This window comes from Ambystoma mexicanum, chromosome 8 (assembly GCF_040938575.1).
Source record: "Ambystoma mexicanum isolate Mex_15411 chromosome 8, UKY_AmexF1_1, whole genome shotgun sequence".
Classification (NCBI taxonomy): Eukaryota; Metazoa; Chordata; class Amphibia; order Caudata; family Ambystomatidae; genus Ambystoma; species Ambystoma mexicanum.
The window spans coordinates 905,505,186-905,526,012 of record NC_090929.1 but is presented as its reverse complement, the minus strand read 5'-3'; the positions used below and the strand labels follow the sequence as shown (position 1 = coordinate 905,526,012).

General features: G+C 45.5%; 1 protein-coding gene across 5 annotated transcripts in view; it reads right to left on the bottom strand.

Moving 5' to 3' along the window:
• PARG (poly(ADP-ribose) glycohydrolase) overlaps window positions 1–20,827 on the bottom strand; it is a 2,316,516-nt gene that overhangs the window by 883,838 nt on the left and 1,411,851 nt on the right. For all 5 annotated transcript variants that reach the window (XM_069610798.1, XM_069610799.1, XM_069610802.1 and 2 more), the window contains one exon: window positions 3,158–3,237. In XM_069610798.1, coding sequence (XP_069466899.1) covers window positions 3,158–3,237 — 80 coding nt within the window. The remainder of the gene's footprint in view (window positions 1–3,157; window positions 3,238–20,827) is intronic.

The window sequence follows — 20,827 nt, the reverse complement described above, 5'->3', positions numbered from 1 at the left end:
CTTCGGCCCCGCGCCGCATTACTTCTTACTTCTCTCCCGCTCGTGCTAGACTGCACAAACAGCTTCCCGGAGCACTCCAGACTTACTGTGCTCCCTTCTGGGCGATCCTGTTCCTCATCGCTTCCTGGAATCCTCCCTCGAATATGGACCTGCTTCCTGGATTGAACGTCTCGACCCTGGGCAGAAGCCCCGGGTGCTACCTGCCTGGGACTAACCAGCAGGGTTTGCGTGAGGTGAGACTCGCCCATTCCTTCATGAGACCCGCACTTCCAGAAAAAAGGAGAAACCTGTGACTACAAAGAAAAAGATACCCAAGACCAAACAGGTGAGCCAAGAGTCAGATGATTCAGAATCTGACACACACATTTAATTGTGAAGTTATTGTTTAAGTCTGTGAGTAAAATCGTGTTAGCTGGACTACATCATGTCAAACTGTCTACAATGTCTTTCATGAACCCTGCAATGAAAGAGCATCTCTTTAAAAATTAATTAGGCAGTCAATACATTTTTTGTATCTGACAACATTAAAACTGCTTTCATAAATCAGATTCAGGAGACTAACAAGTCGTCAAGTTAAGTAACAAGTTTTATTGAGGTACCAAAAACCTATCCTATCCCTTCTCTTCTAACCGCTACGCTGATTTAAAGAAAAGAGTTGCCTGTCAGGATGTCATAAAAAACGTCTGTCCACCTGCACACCTATCCTAGCCTAATTCTTGCCACTATCACTATAAAGGAAAGGAATCCAAGCCCTTCTGGTTCTCACCCCTCCCGCCTGTCTCGGATTGCCTTCCCACTCTCAACTCTGGTTCTAGGAGTGACTGCGTACTTTGGGCTCTTTGCACAGTGTTCCTCTGTGTAATCGACCCGCTCGGCATACTCCTTTCCTGTTGTTCCACAGCTCGAGTTGGTTACAGCAGCTGTCATTGCCCATCAGCCGTTCAGCAGCGCTTCAGTGCTCGCTTTGCTCGGTACTGCATGGTTTCCAGTTAAGCGCTTCATACTGTTGCAGACATTCTGGAATCTGGCCCCTCGTAGCGGTCTCCTCTGTAGGCTTTTCTGCCCACCATGTCAGGCGTGCACACTTCCCCTGCCACACCTTCCATTAGGAGGTCTTTTTCTTTCTCACTCTCTCTCTTTCTCTTTCTCTTTCTCTCTCTCTCTTTCTCTCTCTGACAATCAATGAGCGAAGTTCCGCTTTAAAACCACACGGGCTTCCTCCTCTCCTTGTTCCACAGCTGTCAGTGCTCTTATATTCCATGTATTTAGGCAGTCAGACTCTATCCCAGTCTCTGCCCCGTGTAGTCAACTGTGCCCGATAGGGGTCAGAAACCATTCCAGCTATCAGTGTACAAAAGCAGTTTGTTGCACACATTAATTCCCATGAAACAACCTTAAACATTAGAATGCTGGGATGAGGGAGGCTGATATATATCCCATATTTAGGCATTGTCTGTCCCAAGGGAGGGTAGAATAACCCCCAGTGGGGCACCCTCTTGCACTTTCCCCCCAGGAGTGCTATGCTTAGTGGGCTCCCCTGCCTAGTTCCAAAGAGGGTAGATCCCACCCCCCACTTGGGGATAGGGGACGAAATCCATGGATTCATCAGACTGCTTTAAAATCTAAACAATGGCTGCTAGTGGATTTCAAGACTAATCTCTATTTATAAAAGTGAAAATCTGTGGGTTTGTTTGTGGCATGGCAAAGATTTTTTCCTTTTAGAATTCCACACCGTTTCACCAATCTGCTTTAAATTTTGCATAGTCGTCTAAAAGGATCCTCCGGACAACACTGGCTACATGACATTTGCACACCCCACCCCATTTCCCGTATTTCAGCAAAAGTCAAAATGTGTTTGTGGCTTGGGGAAGTGTTGTTCCTTATACAATTTCACACTGTTTCACCAATCTATATTAACTTTTGCATAGTTACCTGTTAGGACCCTCCGGACATTACTGGCTACATATTTGGACACCCCACCCTGTTCCCTGGATTTCAGCACCTTTACAAATGAGACAGTTGCCTAAAATCGGCAAAACATCAATGTGGTCGTACAAGGACCAGTCCTCAACCCTAGAATGCACGGGTTCTGGGACATTTGAACCACAATGCACTAAAATGTACTGCACCATGCCAGAGTGAGGCAACAGGTGGGGAAGGAGCACAGTAGGTCCCAGTATGCAGGAGTACACCAACTCTCGCTTCCCCCACAACGTCTGCTGCAGGGTATGTCAGTCAGCCCCACACGCCCATTCCCAGTGCAGTTTACTTCAGTGTGCAAAGCACATCAACCAATAAGCGAATCGGAACAGCGACCTACAGGATCATTGATTTTCAACAATTTATGAGACTGTTACCATGTCTGTCCACAGAACCTGTTCGGAGAACAGGTACTTTTTGCTAGTGTCAAATATTATGCATCGCTCACAGAACTCTACAATAGAAGGACACTAGATATTTGCAATATGGTGAACTATTAAAATTCTGCCAGTGCTACAAAAGCACAAAGCCAAACACCTCATGATCCCCATGTATACAAATAATATCTGATGGATGAAGAAGATTCGCTAGTAAGGCTCACTACCTGATATGCCGTTTTCCACCTCTCTTGCAATCAACAGCATTCTGTAAAAAAAAGTTAAAACCTCAAACCGTTTTTTTCGAGATTCCTTTCCAAATCTGCACCTTGTATTCTGCTGTAAAGAGTTAATGCTGACCACTGTTCTCAGCCTCCCTTATGCCATTCCCCTCCCATCCTACTCCACCTTATTTCACCTACATGTACAGGCTGCACCAAAAGAAGAAACATGATGAAGGAGGGGATTACTTTTAGGAAATGTACAAGCCCCTGTCACAATGCTTACATTCCAATATAATGATATCCCCGAGCAAGAAGAAAAACAGAAAACCTGTCTTCAATATTATTACAACATGCAAATCGGATAAAAAAACTGCAATGGATTTCATGATTTATATTAGACTAATTCTTTCAGTGCTGACTCAAAATATCACTGTTAAAAAATATTATTCTAATTTTGATTTGAAAAATCTCCATCAGGGCAATTTATCGCAAACCACAAGGTAATTTAGTAGTCAGTTCTCTTTACGAATACAGAGCAACACCATGTTTGTAGCACCATCTCTGGAAGTTACTTACTTTCTTCTGTGACTCTTCTGAAATAGCAGAAAAGAGTTTTCAGCTTCTCTACTTTCCTTGTGTTACGTCCTTCAAATAATCTAAAGAGAGAGAATAAATGGAGTGAATAAAACTAATAGTATGCGTTACTAATTTGAGCAAAGCAATATCGAAAAGAAAAATAAGGAACTAAAAAAAACTTCATTCAACATCTTTTTTCGCTTTCTACATAAGTTACATGGACAAACAGTATCAAGAGAAATAGATGAAATCTTGTCAACCTTCCACAATAGCATACAACACACACAGGCTTCAGGCTACCCCTCCCTCCCAGTCAATTATTTCGCAACCTGAGGACAAAATGCAGGTGACTAAGTCACTGCAAAAAAAAAGATCTTCACCTACTCAGCGAGGTTAAAAACACAATTTATTCATATTACACATCAATTTAAAAAACACAATCAACCATGACATTGGGCAAAATCTTGTCAAAAAGTGCAAAAAGTGCTATTTGGGGTTAGTATTAAAGCGCCGTTTGTGAAATACAGTACATTTGAAAAAAATGCATTTTCTTCTCTTTTCTACTGTACAAAAATGGGGGAGCAGACACCAATCCAAGTGTGTTACTATATAGAATATATACATTCTAGTGTTGGTTTCTAAACCACCATTGTTATTTTTTCCACATTCTTATGTGAGCTATAGGCTCATCATAATTTTTAACTGAATTAGTCTATCAGCAATCTCCCTGCAGATTATTACTACAGCATATCCCGCTTTAATAGGATGTCTTTTAGCAAAGCATGTTGACACAAGGTGTTTCGGCCTTTTTCTCGAGATTCACCCATCCTTTAGCATTCTCTTCAAATATATATGTGGGCTTTCATCAGGACAGAATGTTTGATTTCAAAGCGAGATCCGTTTTCTTGACTACCCCTAGAAAGTAATTTCCATTCTCAATATCACTGTCACTGGGGGACAGTAATTTTCATTTCAATGCTTCCTCCTTCCTCTTCTGCCCTCCCTCTGGCTCCTTCTACACTTCCGCAGGGAGTACCTCTGGTTTGTACCACACGCTGGAAGTCTTTCAAGGGTGGCAACCCTCTCCTCATTGCCACTCTCAGCTGTCAAACACTCCTCTGACATCTGCTGTCTCCTGTCCTCAACCTTGATGTTTTCGGTCTCACCAAGACATGGTTCACAGCCAGTTTTGTCACAAGTTTTGACACTCTCCTCCCTGATGACAGGATCCTCTCCATGTCCAGATCCAACCGTTCTGGTGGGGGTGTAGCCTTGATCTTCCCAGAGTAGATTCCTGCCTCTATCATTCCTGTGCAGGCCTACTCCTCCTTTGAATGCCTTGTCTGTCTCTCTCTCTCTCTCTCTGTCTCTCTGTCTCTCTCTCTCTCTCTCTTGACTGCTCTCTCACTGTGGCTACTATCTACTGGCCACCTGGTCAGATAACCTCCTTTGGCTCTGAGTGGGAAGACCTCTCCTCCTCATTCCTGGCCTCGACTACTCAACTCCTCCTTGGAGACCTCAACATCAACCTGGATGTTCCTGTCCTACCTCTGGACTCTTTCGTGACCTCTGCGACTCTCTCTCTCACTCTGCAGGGCACACTCTGGCTGTTCTGATCTCCTCAGACCTCCCCCTCTCTAACCCTCTCACCACTCCTCTCTCCTGGAGTGAGTGAGATATGTCTCTCTCTCTCTCTCTTTTGCCCCTACCGTCAGGCCGAGCCAACCCCCACACTGCCACCCACCTTCTCGGTCATCCGACCCATGAACCGTGTCTCAGTTGAGGCTTTCGCCACCACTTTCTCTACCCCTACTGCACCTCTGACTGACTTGCATCCTGACACAGCCCTCTCCAAGCTCCACTCTTCTATCTTTGATACTCTTGATGTACTTAACCCTGTCATGAGGATCCGCTTGAAGCCAAAGCTAAGAGCAACTCCTGTTACGACTCAGACCTCATCAACCTTAAACGAAAGTGTAGGGTGGCTGAGAGGAAATGGCTGGCATCTTGTGCATCCTCTGACAAACTGGCCTGCAGCCTTCTCCAATGGCAATACTGACTCTCTGACCTCACCAAAAAGAGATCTCACATCCAAACCAACGTCTCTGCGGTATCTAACAACTCGACTGAACTCTTTAAAATCTGCAAGGAGCAGGCCAATCCTGCTTCAGTCACTAGACCTCCTGTCCCCTCCCAGGACCTCTGCACGTCCCTGGATTCTCATTTCATCTCTAAAACCCAGGACATCTTGTCCACTCTCTCGTCCTCTCCTCCTTCTCCCTCTACGTTCTCCACTAACGCTGGCCTCCATGAAGCCACCTCGCCTCCGCCCTTCTCTGCCTTTTCTGTTCACCCACCACTGACAACGTTTCTAGACAAGTCTGATCTCTTAAAGTCTGTCAAAACAGGTTCTTCTCCGTTCTTCCAAAACCATTAAGCAACACATGGACACACTCGCTTCAGTCCGGGCCGACTTCTTCTATCATTCTTTCGCCACTGGAACCTTCCCTTCCCCGCTGAAGCACTCTCTTGTGCACCCTTTTCTCAAGAAACTCTCAGCCGATACCTCCTGTCCGGCTAACTATCGCCCGATCTCCATTACTCCTTTCCTGGGCAAACTCATGGAAAAGCTGGCCATCTCCCAGCTTAATTTTCACACTGAATCTGTTGGTTGTCTTCATGACCATCAGTCTGGCTTCACAGCTGCCAGAAGCACAGAAACTGCTCTCCTGAACATCTGTGGAGACCTGCTCTCCAACCTTGATGCCAATCACCCCTCTGTCCTCATCTTTCTCAATCTCTCTTCTGCTTTCCACGCGGTCAACCATGCCATCCTGCTCAACCGGCTCCATTATAACCTGGGTATCACCGATCAGGCCCTGGCCTGGCTGACCTCTTTCCTCTTGGACCGACCCTCCCAGGTCCAAATTGGGCCCTTCCTCTCCTCTATCTCACTATCTGTGGTGTTCGCCAGGTGTCTAACCTTTCTCCCTGGCTGTTCAACCAATACCTGGCACCTCTCGCCCACCGCATTGCCGCTCTCTGCTCCAGCTTTCAGTTCTATACAGAGGACACTCAGCTCGCTTTCAGGCTCCCCTCTGCCGCCTCGTCTCCCTCTCTCATCCCGGATTGTCTTTCTGCCAATCCAGGAGTGGTGTGCCGCCAATGATCTCTGCCTTAATGCCAGAAAGACGGAGATCGTCCTCATCAGCACACCTGCACTTTCCTTTCCTGTCACTCTCTGGCCGGCCACACTTGGCCCTCTTCCTGCTCACACCTGTGAGGCTAAGAACCTCACGGTCATCTTCGACTCCATACTCTCCTTCTCTTCTCACATCTCTGACGTCTCTAAGAAGTCAAACTACCAGCTGCACCACCTCAGAGGTATTCTTTTTTTATAAAATATTTTTCATTATTTTAGTATAACAATTACAAAAACAAAACCAACATAAGGACTATCAAGTTCATTCATAATCAAAACATATTACACATATTATCAGTGGTCGAAAGGCTTTTCAAGTAAGTACATTGGTATATAGTACACGCTCCCCAGCATGTAGAAAGGAGTCTTAGGTCACCTCTTCTTCCCACCTATCCCATATTTTCGAGGCTTTGTTGGGACAAACCCTTGCTGAGTAGATCCTATGCTCCATCATGGCGCATGTGTCCATATCCGTCTTCCACTGGTCCAGTGTCGGGGAGTAAGGGGCTCCCCATTTCTGCGCTATATTACGCTTAAATAGTCCTGTTGCCATATGTAGGAGCAGTCTCTCCCATTTGTTAGCCTCTATTTCGGAAGGTACGCTCAGGAGTAAGGCCCTTGGGTCCAGTGGAATTGTACGGGCCAGAACTTCCCTACAGCATGCATTCCAAAAGGTTTGTATCCGGTGACATGCCACATCGAAGACAGTTTGGATTTGGGACCCGTTTCCAGCGTATAGGCGTGTCCTGGGGTAGTATACCCGGTGTAGTATTTTCAGCTGTACAAGTCAGAGCCTAGAGGAAATAGCAATTTCTCGGGGATGCATGAGAACCTGTATCCAGTCCTCCGGGTCTATTTCCCCCGCATCCGCTTCCCATTTCGCTTTCAGATTGTTCAGTTCAGGGGTGGCAAAGGATGATATAGCGTTATATAGGATGGAAGTGCATTTGGTGGGGATGTATGCCGGTAATATATTACGCTCGATAGGGGTGTATTCCGGTACATTTGTGCCGGCTGGTAAGTAGGTTTTTAAGACATGGGACAGCCGCGTATAGTGATACAATTCTGTATTCGGGATATGGAATTGTAGTTGCAAAGTGTCAAATGAGGTCAGCTTCCCATCTGTGAGTATATCCCCAACTCTCATGACCCCTGCCCTCACCCATTTGGGCCATGGCTCGAATTTCCCGATTTCAGCCAGGTTGCTATTTTGCCATAGAGGTTGTGCTGTAGTAACTTTGTTTTCCCACCCTATAAAATGGTGTGCTTGTGTCCAAACTATAATGAGGTGGGTTGTGGTTGTGGGCGGAGAGGCTCTCGGAAGGGGTTGATAAAGGAGGGTCAGTGGGTCTAGGTTCTGAATAGTGGATATCTTGGCCGGTATGTGGGGTAGTTCTCCGTCTCCATGGAGAAGATCATTAACCACTGCCAGTTGTGATGCCCAATAGTAAATTTGGAGACAAGGGACTCCTATTCCGCCCTCCCAGATCGATCTCTGGAGTGTGGTTAGCGCAATGCGTGGTTGACCTCCCCCCCCATATGAGTTCTCTGAGAAATGCCTCCACTTGGTGAAACTCTGAGTCTGGGATCTTGAGCGAGGCATTCTGAAGGATGTAAAGGAATCTTGGAATGGTCATAATTTTAAAAAGCGCAGCTCTGCCCATAAGAGTCAGGGGGAGGAGTTTCCAATGTTAAATATTGATAATGAAGCGGTCCGTGACCGGTCGGAGATTGTTTTATATATCCGGTCAAATCCCCAGATATCCAGATTCCCAGATATCGGAAGCCCTGTCATTCCACTCGATACAGGCATTCCTGGCGGATTGACTGTGCTCTGCCCTTTACAGGAAAGAAGACAGTTTTACCCCAATTGATTCTAACTCCGCTAAACTCACCAAAACGGACGAGCATCTGTGTCACAGTAGGACAGGACCGGGGCGGATCCCCCAGGTATATCAGGAGATTGTCTGCGTACAAAGATGTACGATCGTCGTAACCCTCTGGCCATCTAAATCCTATCCAGGCTGTATTTTGGCAAAGCCAAAGAGCAAGCGGCTCGATTGTGAGGGCGAAGAGAAGGGGAGAAAGTGGGCACCCTTGCCGCATGCCCCTACCAAGAGGGAAAGATGGGGAGGACCATCGGTTTACTTTTACCGCTGCCTGGATATTAGTGTAGAGTAACTGTACCCATCCCAAAAAGGCCTCTCCGAATCCCATACGGCGCATGATTTCCCAAAGACTGTCCCATCGAATTGAATCGAACGCCTTTTCAAAATCAATTGCAAGTAGAGCTAAAGGTCCGTCTATAATCGGAGACCTTTCCGGTGCCAGGTGGAGACGTTGTAGATTCATCCGGGTCGATTTGTGTGGCATAAATCCACACTGGTCCGGGTTGATCAGGGTGGGTGCAACCAGTTGTAATCGGTTCGCTAGGAGCTTAGCGAGGACTTTGGCTTCCCCGTTAATCAGTGATATAGGTCTGTAAGAAGCGCAGTTGTGAGGAGGTTTGTCGGGTTTGGGGATAACTACAATGGTCGCCTTACATAGGTCTGGGGGGAGGGTCCCTTGTTATCGGGCGGTAAGAAACATTCTATGCAGGGGGGGGGGCGCTATCTTGTCTGCCACTAGTTTTTGCCAAGTTTCAACTGGAAATCCATTTGGACCTGGTGTTTTCCCTGTTTGTAGTTGAGATAACGCTTCTGAAATGTCAGCTTCTGATAAGGCAGAGTCCAAATGTTCCTTCTGTTGCGCAGAGATAGCTGGCAGTGTTATGGCGTCTAATAGGGAGGGGTCTAGCAGAAGAGTTGGGGCTCGGTACAAGTCTGCGTAAAACTCAGCAAAAGCCCCTGCTATTTCAGCGTCTAATTGATATCGGTTGCCCTGTGACGCGATTATTTCCCAGACATGGCTCTGTCCTTCGTCCCTTTTCTCCAACTAGGCAAGCATTTTGCCCGCCTTGTCCCCTAGTTCATATAGTCTCGCTCTAGCATGCCAATGGGCCTGTTTAGCGTTATCCATCATTCTGTTCCGAAGGCGCTCTTGGGCGCGTTGAAGGGATCGTTGAAGGGATCGGTGAGTCTCGGGCGTGGGATCAGAAATGTGCTTAGATTCCCAATTGTTCACTTCACCTTCGGCCTCCAGCATCTTCTGGAGCCGAGTGTTCCTTTTGTGTGCCGTCCAGAAGAGAATCTCTCCTCTCAGCACTGTTTTATACGCTTCCCATATTGTCACAGGGTTATCTACTGATTCTTCATTAATTTCGAAATATTCGGCAGACACTTCAAGACGATCTATCAGTTCTGGGAACCCTAGGTAGTAGTTATTTAGTCTCCATGTTCTAGGGGGAAGAGCACCCTGCATACGTATTTCCATTGATAATGGTGAATGGTCTGATACCTCGGGCGAGCAGTTCTGCGGACATCGCCTTGTGAAGGTCGGTATGTGGTATAAAGAAATAGTCTAGCGTGGTCATGGAGCCGTGGGCCCCCGAGTGTAACGAGTATTCTCTAGCATCGGGGTGTAGCTCCCGCCACACATCCCGGAGCCCCAGAGCAGATGTAAAGTTGGCCAGTCTGGTAGGGGTATCTGGGCTATGTTTCCTAAAGTGGGAGCGGTCAATGCTGTTATTCATGGCATCGTTGAAGTCCCCCCCTTAGGATGTACTTGTCAGGGTGATGTTTCCCTATAAGGTTAGTGAGGTCATCCAATAATTCCTGCCCCAGTCCAGGTGGAGAGTAGATCGAAGCAATAGCCACATTCTCACCCCAGAGCATTCCTAAAATGAACACGTAGCGCCCCTAGGGTCCTGTTCTACAGTTTGCAGGATAAACGGGATATGTTTGTGTATTAGAATGAGGGTGCCCCTAGATCCCATTGTGTACCCCGCATGAAAAGCAGGGCGATAGTTGGTTCTCTGGAAAAAGGCACATTTTGACCCAGCCAGGTGTGTCTCCGTCAAGAGGGCCACGTCAGGAGAATGTCTATTTAAGAATTGCATGATGAGGCGTCTTTTGATCCCTGATCCCATCCCGTTCACATTCCAAGTGAGCAGTTTTAACGATCTGGGATGTCGCACAGTTGATATCTGGGCTTGTGTAGACCTCATTTACGGCGCATGGTGGGGATTTTCAGGGTATTGTAACCAAAGAGAGATGGCGGCATTCTTCCCGCCTGTGCAGTGGGAGTGGGGTTACCATGTGGAGTGGTACGAGGTGGCCCAAATGGAGGATAATGATTAGATCGACCTGTGAACATGTAATAGTCCTGGAACAACAAACACACTTTTAAACTCTCCCAACTTTCCCCCACCTTATACTCCACCCCAACACAAAGTACCTGTCGCCCAAACATTGCTGACCCTCAAACTTAAGGTGTCAGCTCAAAAACCAAACCCTTAGATAGAGTTCAAAAAGATAGGGGGGTTTTACCAGGGGGGGGAATTTGAGCTTTCCATGGAGTCCCTTCTATTGCGCCCAATGTCAACATCATTCATGGTGGATACATCATGTAATGGGATCGGAGGCATGGGCATGGCGTGTCAGTGCAATGCAGCATTACACCTACACATTCTGATAAAGAATAGTAATGTGTTCAGTGTTCATCCTATTCCGCAGCTGGCTCCAGGACCTCTTGTCCCACTAGTTCTAGGTTTCTCCTCGGGGAGGCCCGCCTTGGTCCGGGTCGGGGCCTTCCTCTTCGTCTCTTTGGTCTTGTGGTCCAATCGCCCTCTATGTGAGCCTCTGCCCATTTCCAGGCCTCTTGTGGGTCATTAAAGTGAACAGTAGTTCCTTTATGATAAACCTTGAGTTGAGCCGGGAAGAGCAGTCCGTATTTCACATTCAGCTGAGCGAGTTGTTTTTTGAGTGGTTCAAACGATTGTCGTGCCCGCTGCACTTCTCGGGTATAGTCAGGGAAGAAGGCAATTTGTGAGCCGTTATGGGTGATCGTCCCTCGTGAGCGCGATATCTGCAGGAGAGCGTCCCTGTTGCGATAATTAAGCAGGCGAGCAATGATTGTTCGGGGCGGAGCACCTGGGAGCAGTTTGCCCGATGGCATTCTGTGGGCCCTCTCCACTGAAAAGAATTTTGAAAAGGAATGGGGCTCGAAGATGTCCACGAGCCACTGTTCCAGGAACAATTCCATGCATTGTCCCTCCTCCCCCTCCGGCAGACCAAGAATGCAAACATTATTGCGACGGGACCTTCCTTCTCCCTCATCCACTCTAGATTCTAGGGTTTTCAGGCGGTTTAAGGCTTGGGACAGCTGCCGAGTAATCCCGCTGATGTTGTCCTCTACTTCGGAGATGCGGTGTTCCGCCTCTCCCGTTCTGGAAGTGAGCTTCTGCAGGTCGTGGCATAGGAAGGAGACATCCGCCGCGAGAGAGGGTCTTCACCCGTGGGGGAGTTTGGCCGTGTTGCTGGGCCCGTTGGGGCCAGGGTAGTAGCGACCGCAAATTGGTCCATGCTGCTCTGTGTGGATGATTTCTTTTGCCTGTCTTTCCCCATCTTTCCGGAGGTTGTGGGGCTTATGTTGCGGTGGGAGAGTCTGCCCAATGCGCTCCGCCCCAGGGATGGCAGACCAGGTGCGCCGGGGTCTGATATCGCTGTCTATGCAAAGTCAAGATGGCTGTACCTCACAGGTGTACTGTATTGCGGCTTTGTAGTGGGTCAAGTGGGTGATTGTCAATGCCCCAGAACGATTTCCACCAGGGCTGGGGGGTTGCCCCGTGGGGCCAGAAGATTATGGTGTAAGAGATCCCTGTTGGGCCCTTCCTGCCCTCTTAGTTCGTGTGGACCATCTGCGCCTTTATCAGCCCTCCCAAGTGAGTAGTGGCCACCCCTTCGCTTCTGGTGTGCTTCGGTCCTCGCTTTCAGCAGCCGCTGGGCACTGTTTACAAGGCTCGGTCAGCAGGGGAGGGTGGGGGCACCTACTTATGGTGTGTTCAGGCGGCTCTCCGCCGCCCGGGAGCTGGAGTGCAGCTGCAACCGGGATTCCAGGAAGCAGAACGCCCTCTCGCGCCGAGCAGTGCACAAACACAGGAGGTAGGAGCCGCACGTCGCAGGGACCGCAGGAGGGCCCCACTCTCCTGCCTTTCGGGCACCGCACCCCTCCACAGCGTGTACAGCTCCGGCAGATCGATTCTGTCAGGACGTCTTCCGATTCCCAGCGGGTTCTCAGCTAGTGGGCGTCCGCAGACCCAACGGTCCCCGCTCTCCACCCTTCGTTTGCGTTTCGGGGGGGTTGCAGGCGTCCGCTTCACTTTCTTCTCTGTGCCCCACAGCGTCGGGCCGCCACGAACTTCTCAGGCAGCCGGGTGGAGGCCGTCCTCAGGCACCGGCGGCCATCTTGGTCGTGCAGCTCCAGTGTTGCCGGCCCTCGGTGTTTTATGGATTTTTTCCGTCGGCTGGCCAAGTAGGCGCTGCAAACTCCGTCGATCCGAGCCCACCGTCTCACGGGCTCGGTTGAGGTGTCTGCTCAGCACGAGATCCCCAGAAATCTGGATGTAAACGCAGGATTATTTTGGCGCCTGCGGGAGCTCACCAGGCTCACGTCTGCATTGTTCGCGTGTTGGCCACGCCCTCCCACCTCAGAGGTATTCTTGATTTCCTCGCCTTCCCCCAGAAGCTCATTGTCTCCAGAGCTCTGGTTTTCTCTAGGCTGGACTACTGCAACAGCCTCTTTTTAAATCTGCTTGCTTCTACTCTGTCTTCTACAACTCATCCAAAACAGGACTGCAAGACTTATCCTTGGCCTCAAGCCCAGGGACCATATCTCTCCAGCCCTGAAATCTGTCCATTGGCTCCCACGGCTGCAAGGATCAATTTCAAGACCCTCTACATTGTCCACAAGGCCTTCTGGGGCTGGGGACCGAATTACCTACAACTCTCTCTTCGGAAATATCTTCCTACTCGAGCTCTTCGCTCCTCCACCTCCAACTCCTTGAGGGTCAGTCGCTTCTCCAAGCAACGAGTTGGGGGCAGATCTCTTTCTTCGGCTGGTGCCTCCCTCTGGAACAGCCTCCGTTCCTCTCATAAACTTGAGAAGAATCATCTATGGTTCCAGCAGCACCTCAAGACCTTCATTTTTGCTTCTGTCTTTGCTCGTCCTCTCCCCTGCCGATCTTCTGTCTGATACTGCACTTGTCACCTGGTTACCCGCTGAACCCGAGCCCAGGTCCCTGCCAGCCCAGCTGCACATGTGCACTGCCTCCCAGCAACCCCTGCACTTGTGGTCTGTCTATGCAACCCTACAGTCCCCGTACCTGCACTTATTAGACACCTGTTGTCTGCACTCTAACACTCGCACTTGCCACCTGTTGGCCGCACTACTTGTTTGTTTTGATCCCATGTCCGGCACTTGCCCTCCTCCCGTCACCCCGGCACTTTTCCCATCCCCCCCTCCCCTGCACTTGCACAATCTCAATGTCACTAGGCCTAGTAAGATCGTTTGTCTTGTCCTCCCTCTGTTTCCTCTCCCTTGCCTCGTCGCGTCTTGAAACACTTGTGTATAGGCGCGTTATAAATACCATATCATATCAAATCATTAGTTGCTTGGAATATTCCAATGTTACTGTATTCATTAGTCAAGATAGACTACCAGTTTAATTGAGCCAAAAACTTTTTAATTTCTCCCTTTTGGATTTCTTTACTGCTAGAAAATGAATGTGTTTGCTAGGGATTTCAGCTTGATTTGAATGGAAATAATTTACTTTTTCAAACAAGTGCTATTTAATTTTTTTGCTTTCCTTGTAATTACTCGAATTAACTTTAATCTGCTGGTTGTGGTTAACGCTTAAGGCTTGGATTAGACTAGGACAGCATCGTCGTCGGTTGGGTCCCTGATCAAACAAATGTCCTGTATTTTCTGGTTACCTTTTACTACTTCTTAATTCTATGTTAGCTTTGTGCCTGTAGTGTTTGATTATATTAGGTGTATGTTGCTCTGAAATAGTGTGTGCCAATTTTATCTTGAGGAAAAAGAGTGCTCATTTTGAAGTGTTTTTGTTTTAACTCCTGGATAATGACATTGTGTCATCCTTCCTGGTTTTTGGTGCAATGTTCAGGGGAACATTATCATGATTCCAAAGGTTAATGGTCTGTATCTATTCAGTGTGACCAAGCAATTTGTGCAGACTTTGCTACTTCACAATGAATACCTCTCTATATTCTGTATTTCTAGCACATTCATTCAGTAGGTGGCATATGATATGATATTATGGGTTATTTATAACGCGCTTAATAACCAGAGGTTTCTAAGCGCGGACCAGGGGATCGAACCTTTGTTGCTCTGTGTCGTCTTGCTTCCAAGGCGAGCATGTTGCCTCTGAGCTATCCTCCATGGGCATTGGAACACCAAATAAGAATTCCATGACTCAATGAAACAATCAATGTATGGATTTGTCTGGACAGCTTTACAATCTGCTCTTTATCCCTACTTTGTGCAGTTGCAGAGCGGAAAAAAACAAATCACTCTTGGTCTCAACCTTTTCCAAAAATGTGAGAGCCCCTCTACTGATAATTAATATGGCAAAATACCTGGGGTTCTTTGGAATGATGCCTGTTGTGACGACTCTAGCAATATTGTCACTGATTCTCTTGAAGGGAAAGGCAGAAGCTACCTGAATTTGACCCTCGGGGTGGCTATCTGCAGGTGCACCACGTAGGGGAAGACGAACTCCAGAGATGCAGGAAAATGATAGACCAAAATAATCCAGCAGTCAAAGTTCCACATGACACCCATGCACCTTTAAAACATACCTGTATGGCTTATTGTGACGTAGAGGAATACATCCCAGTTTTTCCCAACCAGTCACCATATTTACACCTTCCTGACCCCTGATTTTAGTACTGAGATGGGGAAGAGGGATGGAGCAATCAAGATGACTAGAAGCGGTAAGCCAATGCCGCGTTCATGTCTTTGGAGGATTTTGACCAATGCAGGGTAGTTTAAAACTGCCACAGCTGATCAGTGTATGAGAGAGAGGCGACTACGAGAAAGGCAGCTTAGAGAGAGAGAGACCACTCAGAGAAAGAGACCGCCGAGAGCGTGGCAGAGCCAGAGACTGTCACAAGCCTCTTCTGATGCCAGTCTATATGCCCGAAACAAGCAGACTGTAAGGAGGAGTGCAGAGGCTAACATGAGTGGTGTGAAGGGAGACTGTGCCGAAAGGAGCTTACCGCTTGGCGACCGGGGGCAGCTGGAACCGCCCAGAGCAAAGAGAAGCAGCATGGAGGCTAGCATCAACTGTGTGAAGGGAAGCAGTGCCGAAAGGAGCTTACCGCTTGGTGACCGTGGGCAGCTGGAGCCGCCCTGAGCAAAGGAAGGCAAAGCGAAAGCTGACTGACTGACATGATACACGTCTAGTCAGCGGACTGAGAGAGAAGAAAAAGAGGAGAACCAAAGCCGCCCGGTAAGCCCCGTGAGAATGAATGGGTTACTGGAGCGCTTGAAGGCAAATGTTGCTTTGCTTTGATAACCAATTGAGGACATTAACAATGTTCTCATCTATGTCTGTTTTTTTAAAGAGGCATGGGTGACCCAACATTTCAAAGGGAAATAATGCATACGTGAACATTGTTGAAAGAGGGTGCGAGACCAAAAGCTTGAAAAGAGGTACTGATATACATGGGGATGGTGTTGCGAGAGGGTCGGAGACGCAACACTTGAAAAGAGGAGATAACATAGACACAAACTTTGTCAAGAAAGAGTCAGGGATACAATTTTTGAAAATCGTAAAAATAAGAGTGAGTGTAGAAAGAAAAAGCCCTGGCAGGTAAGTGCACCAGGCAAACAGTGAGACTCACACCCAGGAGAGGAAGATAAGAAGTGCTATCCTGGCAGGAGAGTAAACCAGGAGTGAGTGGTGAAGTGATTTCCTGGCAGAAGAGTAAACCAGTAGTGCAAAGTGAAGTGATATTCTGGCAGGAGATGAAACCAGGAGTGAGAAGTGTAGTGATATACTGGCAAAGAAGTAAACCAGGAGTGTGAAGGCAAGTAAAACCCAAAGTTGTGAATACAAAAAGGGAAGATTCGTACCACTTTCAAGGACCAGAGAGAAAGTCACAAATAACTTGGCAGGAGAGTACACCAGGGGTAGAAAAAGGACAGAGTGAGAGCAATTGAACATTTTAAGGAACTGCATGGTTAAAGGAAATTAAAGGGAAGACTCATAGCCTTTGAGTACAGTTGAACTGTGAGAAAGAGACATTTTGAACTGCCAGAAGGATTCTAGGGGAAGGCAGGCCCCTTTCCTGGTGTAACTATTTATTTTCTATTCTGCAACTTAAAACCTTATGTTGAGAACTTTGGAAAAAAGCTACAATTATATAGCTTACCAGAATCCCCTTGAACACATTTTATTGAGTTTAGAGTGTAATGGTCAGTTTAGGATTTTTGGACACAGGACACTTTTGTTTAACATCCTGACACAGACGTTCCTTAGTTTTGTTGAGGCAGGGAAAAAATAGCAACTGCAACGACAGACAAGTGTTTCTGCCTTGGTGGCTATCTTCTGTTAGGTGTGGCTATTGTGCCATGTCTCTCTGCGCAGAGAGCGCCAGGGACCCAACATGTCTGGATTAACCTTACTGAATTCGGGTGGAACTCTAAGCCTTTCAACATTTGCCAAAAAGTGAGAGGCCTCTCTATGTAGGACTAACATGGCCAACCAAAACATTTTTTACATTATTTAAATTTTTTATTTGGCTGGCTGATAAAATCAACCTTTCAAGTACAGTACAAAAATAAATATAAACATTATCAACCATTTCAATTATATTCAACTATACAATCAAATTTAATTATACAATGATGATTATACGATTTACAAAATATACTTATTTCATGATAACTTGATTTCCAATGTTATCGCCCAAAATGATCCATAAAATGCGAATCATATAATGGTTAAAATTGATGTGTTTTGTGTTCTAAATAAAAATTCCCAATGATCAGGTGTACCATTAGAGTTACTACTTGAGTTTAGTGTTATCTAACGACAAAATGGAGTCTAGGTAGTGTATTATTGCGACCCTAATCCCCAGTTTTTTGCTCGTGAAAATCATGTGCCAAATCTCGTCTACATTCATTGGCATGTACAGACAAAACAATTTACTGAAATAGGATTGTCTCATCAAAATGAAAGCTGGACAGACCACTATCAAATGCTGCAGTGTTTCCTGACAAAATGTATTATGGCAGAATCAGCAATGGTCTAAGTCATTAGGCAGAATTCCTCGCCTTACCGTTATTTCTGATGTATATAAAAGATTGAGCCTAAATCGCAAGTATTGATCTCTAATATAAGGTGAGGGAAACTTTACCAAATAGTCAGCCATTGCTCGAAGATTTTTTGATCCAAATAGCTGTACATTAAAATCTTTATAGGTACTGCATTTTGCCCTATTACAAATCCAGTCATATTGGTATAGTTTCAACTTGGCTCGATCTGGGTTTCTTAACAAGATTTCTAGGGTTATGGATGCATCAGATGATGCATCCAATACACAGCTTCTCCATTAATATGGAAAAGCCTGACCCGTAGCAACAAGATGGTGTGCTACCACACTTAGAAAATTATTGTTCGCAAAACCTAATAAGCATTTTCGAAATAAATTACACATTTTTCATATCAATTGCACAAAGAGTGATACTAAGCCCAATTCAAACCGAATCATAGGGAGCGGGGTGCATTTTGGTAATTTTAGCACAGATTTCCAGAATCGAGCTTCATATATATCCCAAATCTTCTGCTTCATCAGTATCTTAGTTTCAGCACCATACAATAAAATTGGCACCACTTTTGCTTGATAAAACATCATAACGTGGTTATATGAGAATTTACCATATTTAAACACCAATATCTTTGCATGTGATTTCAGAGTTTGCAATTTAAGATCCAGAGTAGCAATATAAGCAGTTTCAGACAGTGTTTTATAAATTGTTACGCCTAGATATTTATACTCCGGCACATTCATTAATTCAACATTTTGCAAATACCACTTATATTTTCTGTAAAAAGTATTGTTGTTTTTGCGACAGACCACCACCTGCGTCTTTTCCAGCTTGATCATGAGATTATTTGCCAATGAATATGCAGATAATTTGTCTAATAAATTTTGGAGCCCACTAGGGGTCTGTGATAATAAGACGAGATTGTCCGCATATAACATCCAAGCTATACACTGCGCACCCAATTTTGGGGCATCACTTGTTATGGTTGAAAACGATTTGCCGAGATCTAAAATGAACAAATTAAAAAGAAAAGAGGCCAAAATACAGCCCTGTCTGAGGGCCCGCTCTGTAAAAATGAGTGCATAGAGTAATCCTTCCACTGTCAGTCTTACTTGCAGGGATGTATTGGTATGTAAATGTTTAATTATGGAGATCAAAGAGGGTGGACATTCATATTGTGACAATTATTTATAGAGCAATTGGCGATCAATGGAGTGAAAGGCCACTCGGAAATCATTGAATGCCAAATACAATGGCCGGTTCCGGGTGGCACAATGAGATTTTAGCATGTTTAGAGTAACAATGTTTGGGGAAGTCCCTAAACCAGACACAAATCCTGCTTGAAAAGGATCTCTTTTTCTTAGATTAGTAGCCCACTTGTTCAAATCCCTGAGGACGATACGATTAAAGATTTTCCCAGGGGCGTCTAGGAGGGCAATAGACCTATAACTCGTTGTGTTACACGTATTACCCTTCTTATAGACCGGCAGGATAATAGAGTGTTTCCATGATTGAGGTAAGATTTATGTGTGGTTGATATTATTAAACATGTTATATAATATATCAGACCATACTTCAGGATGTTGTTTTAGGGTATAATTCGAAAGTCCATCAGGCCCAGGGGCCCTCGACTGGCTTGCTTTATTTATATAATACAATATATCCTCTTTGTCAAAATCTAAAAAAAAGTTGTCATCAGCCTGCATTGTACTCAGGCAACATGAATTTTCTGGTGCTAAATATATGTTCGAATAGTGTTTAACCCATGCCTGTTCTGTTACATTATTCGATTGCAACACAATTTGATGTCCTGATGTCGACTGATTAATAATGGCCCAGATTTGAGCTGTATTTTTCCCTGCTAATACACTCAGCATTCTAGACCCATCATTTTGATATATAGCTGCATTGTGATTCCGTAGCCAATTCTTGTGTCTGGTTTTCAATTGTGTTAACAGCGCTCCTCTGATGTCTAGTGGAAGTTTCAAGGCTTGTCGTTTTTTTTAACGAAACACTGTCTATTGCTATTTGGTGCTTTTGTTACCATCTGTTTGTTTGATTTACATTGAAACATTTGCATCAGATCATAACATAATTTCTTGGCGTTGTCCCACATTCACTTTATGTAATTCCAATGCATAAAATTGGTTAAATCTTTCCAGAGATGTTTCATTCCATCGTAATCTGTTGCATTCAACATTACCTGTTAGAAGATTTGCTGGGCATTTAACTCCAAGATCATTCTCAGATTCCATTATATTCCAACTCATTAACAAGATATTATGCTAACTCAGATCTGTTACATTAATAAAAAAAATAGTGATTGATGTAATAAGGGCTTGATTCACATAAATGTAGTCAATAATGGCTGAAGTAAAACCTCTATGCCATGTAGGTTGTGGAGGTATGTCATCCGTAAAATTTCCATTCAGCATCTGAAGACTCTGAGATTCAACAAAGTGGTTCCATAATTTCAATCTACTAGCGTTCCTGGATGTTCCCAGATAATGCAGATTTAAGTCTCCTGCTATAATCACATGGAGTATAGTTTTATCAAGACATATTAGGTCCATTAAACGATTCAAGTCTATCATGAAGGAATAATCAGAAATTCCAACAGGGTTCCAATATATGTTCATCAACCAGCCTTGAGCTTTATCATCTGCAAAAATGGATTGGGAGGAATCCAATTTTCTATTTTAAGTGAAGAATGTTGTTTAACAGCAATAAGACCCAGATGTTGGTCTTCCATGACTAGCTTTCTGAGCTGGATTTAAATATAGGTCATGTTGATCCCAAATTGGAGCTGTAGTAAACCACGTCTCTTGCAGCATGTCCATGTCGATGTTCTCTATGTTGGTGGTGGAATTATTTATGAGATGATGGAATCCTCTTGTATTCCAACTAATGAGAGAGACTGGAATTTGCTTTAGAGACTGGCCTAGTTAATGCTTATTTTTATTGTGATGACAAGTGCAGGGCTTTTTAACAGATTCTCTTGAGTCTGATTCGATAGTGTTTGTAATATTCCACCCATAATTGACAACAGAGGGCAAAGATTTGGTGGAAGGAATTGTGAGAATAGTGATGTTGACATCTATAGTAAATCCCATTTCATATAATTGTTTTTTTGCCAGCCATATTGTGTTGAAAACAACTCTAGAATTTACCCAAAGTTTCACTGAAGAGACTTTGTCTTCAAATTCAACTAACTGGATGTCAACGGACTTGATATG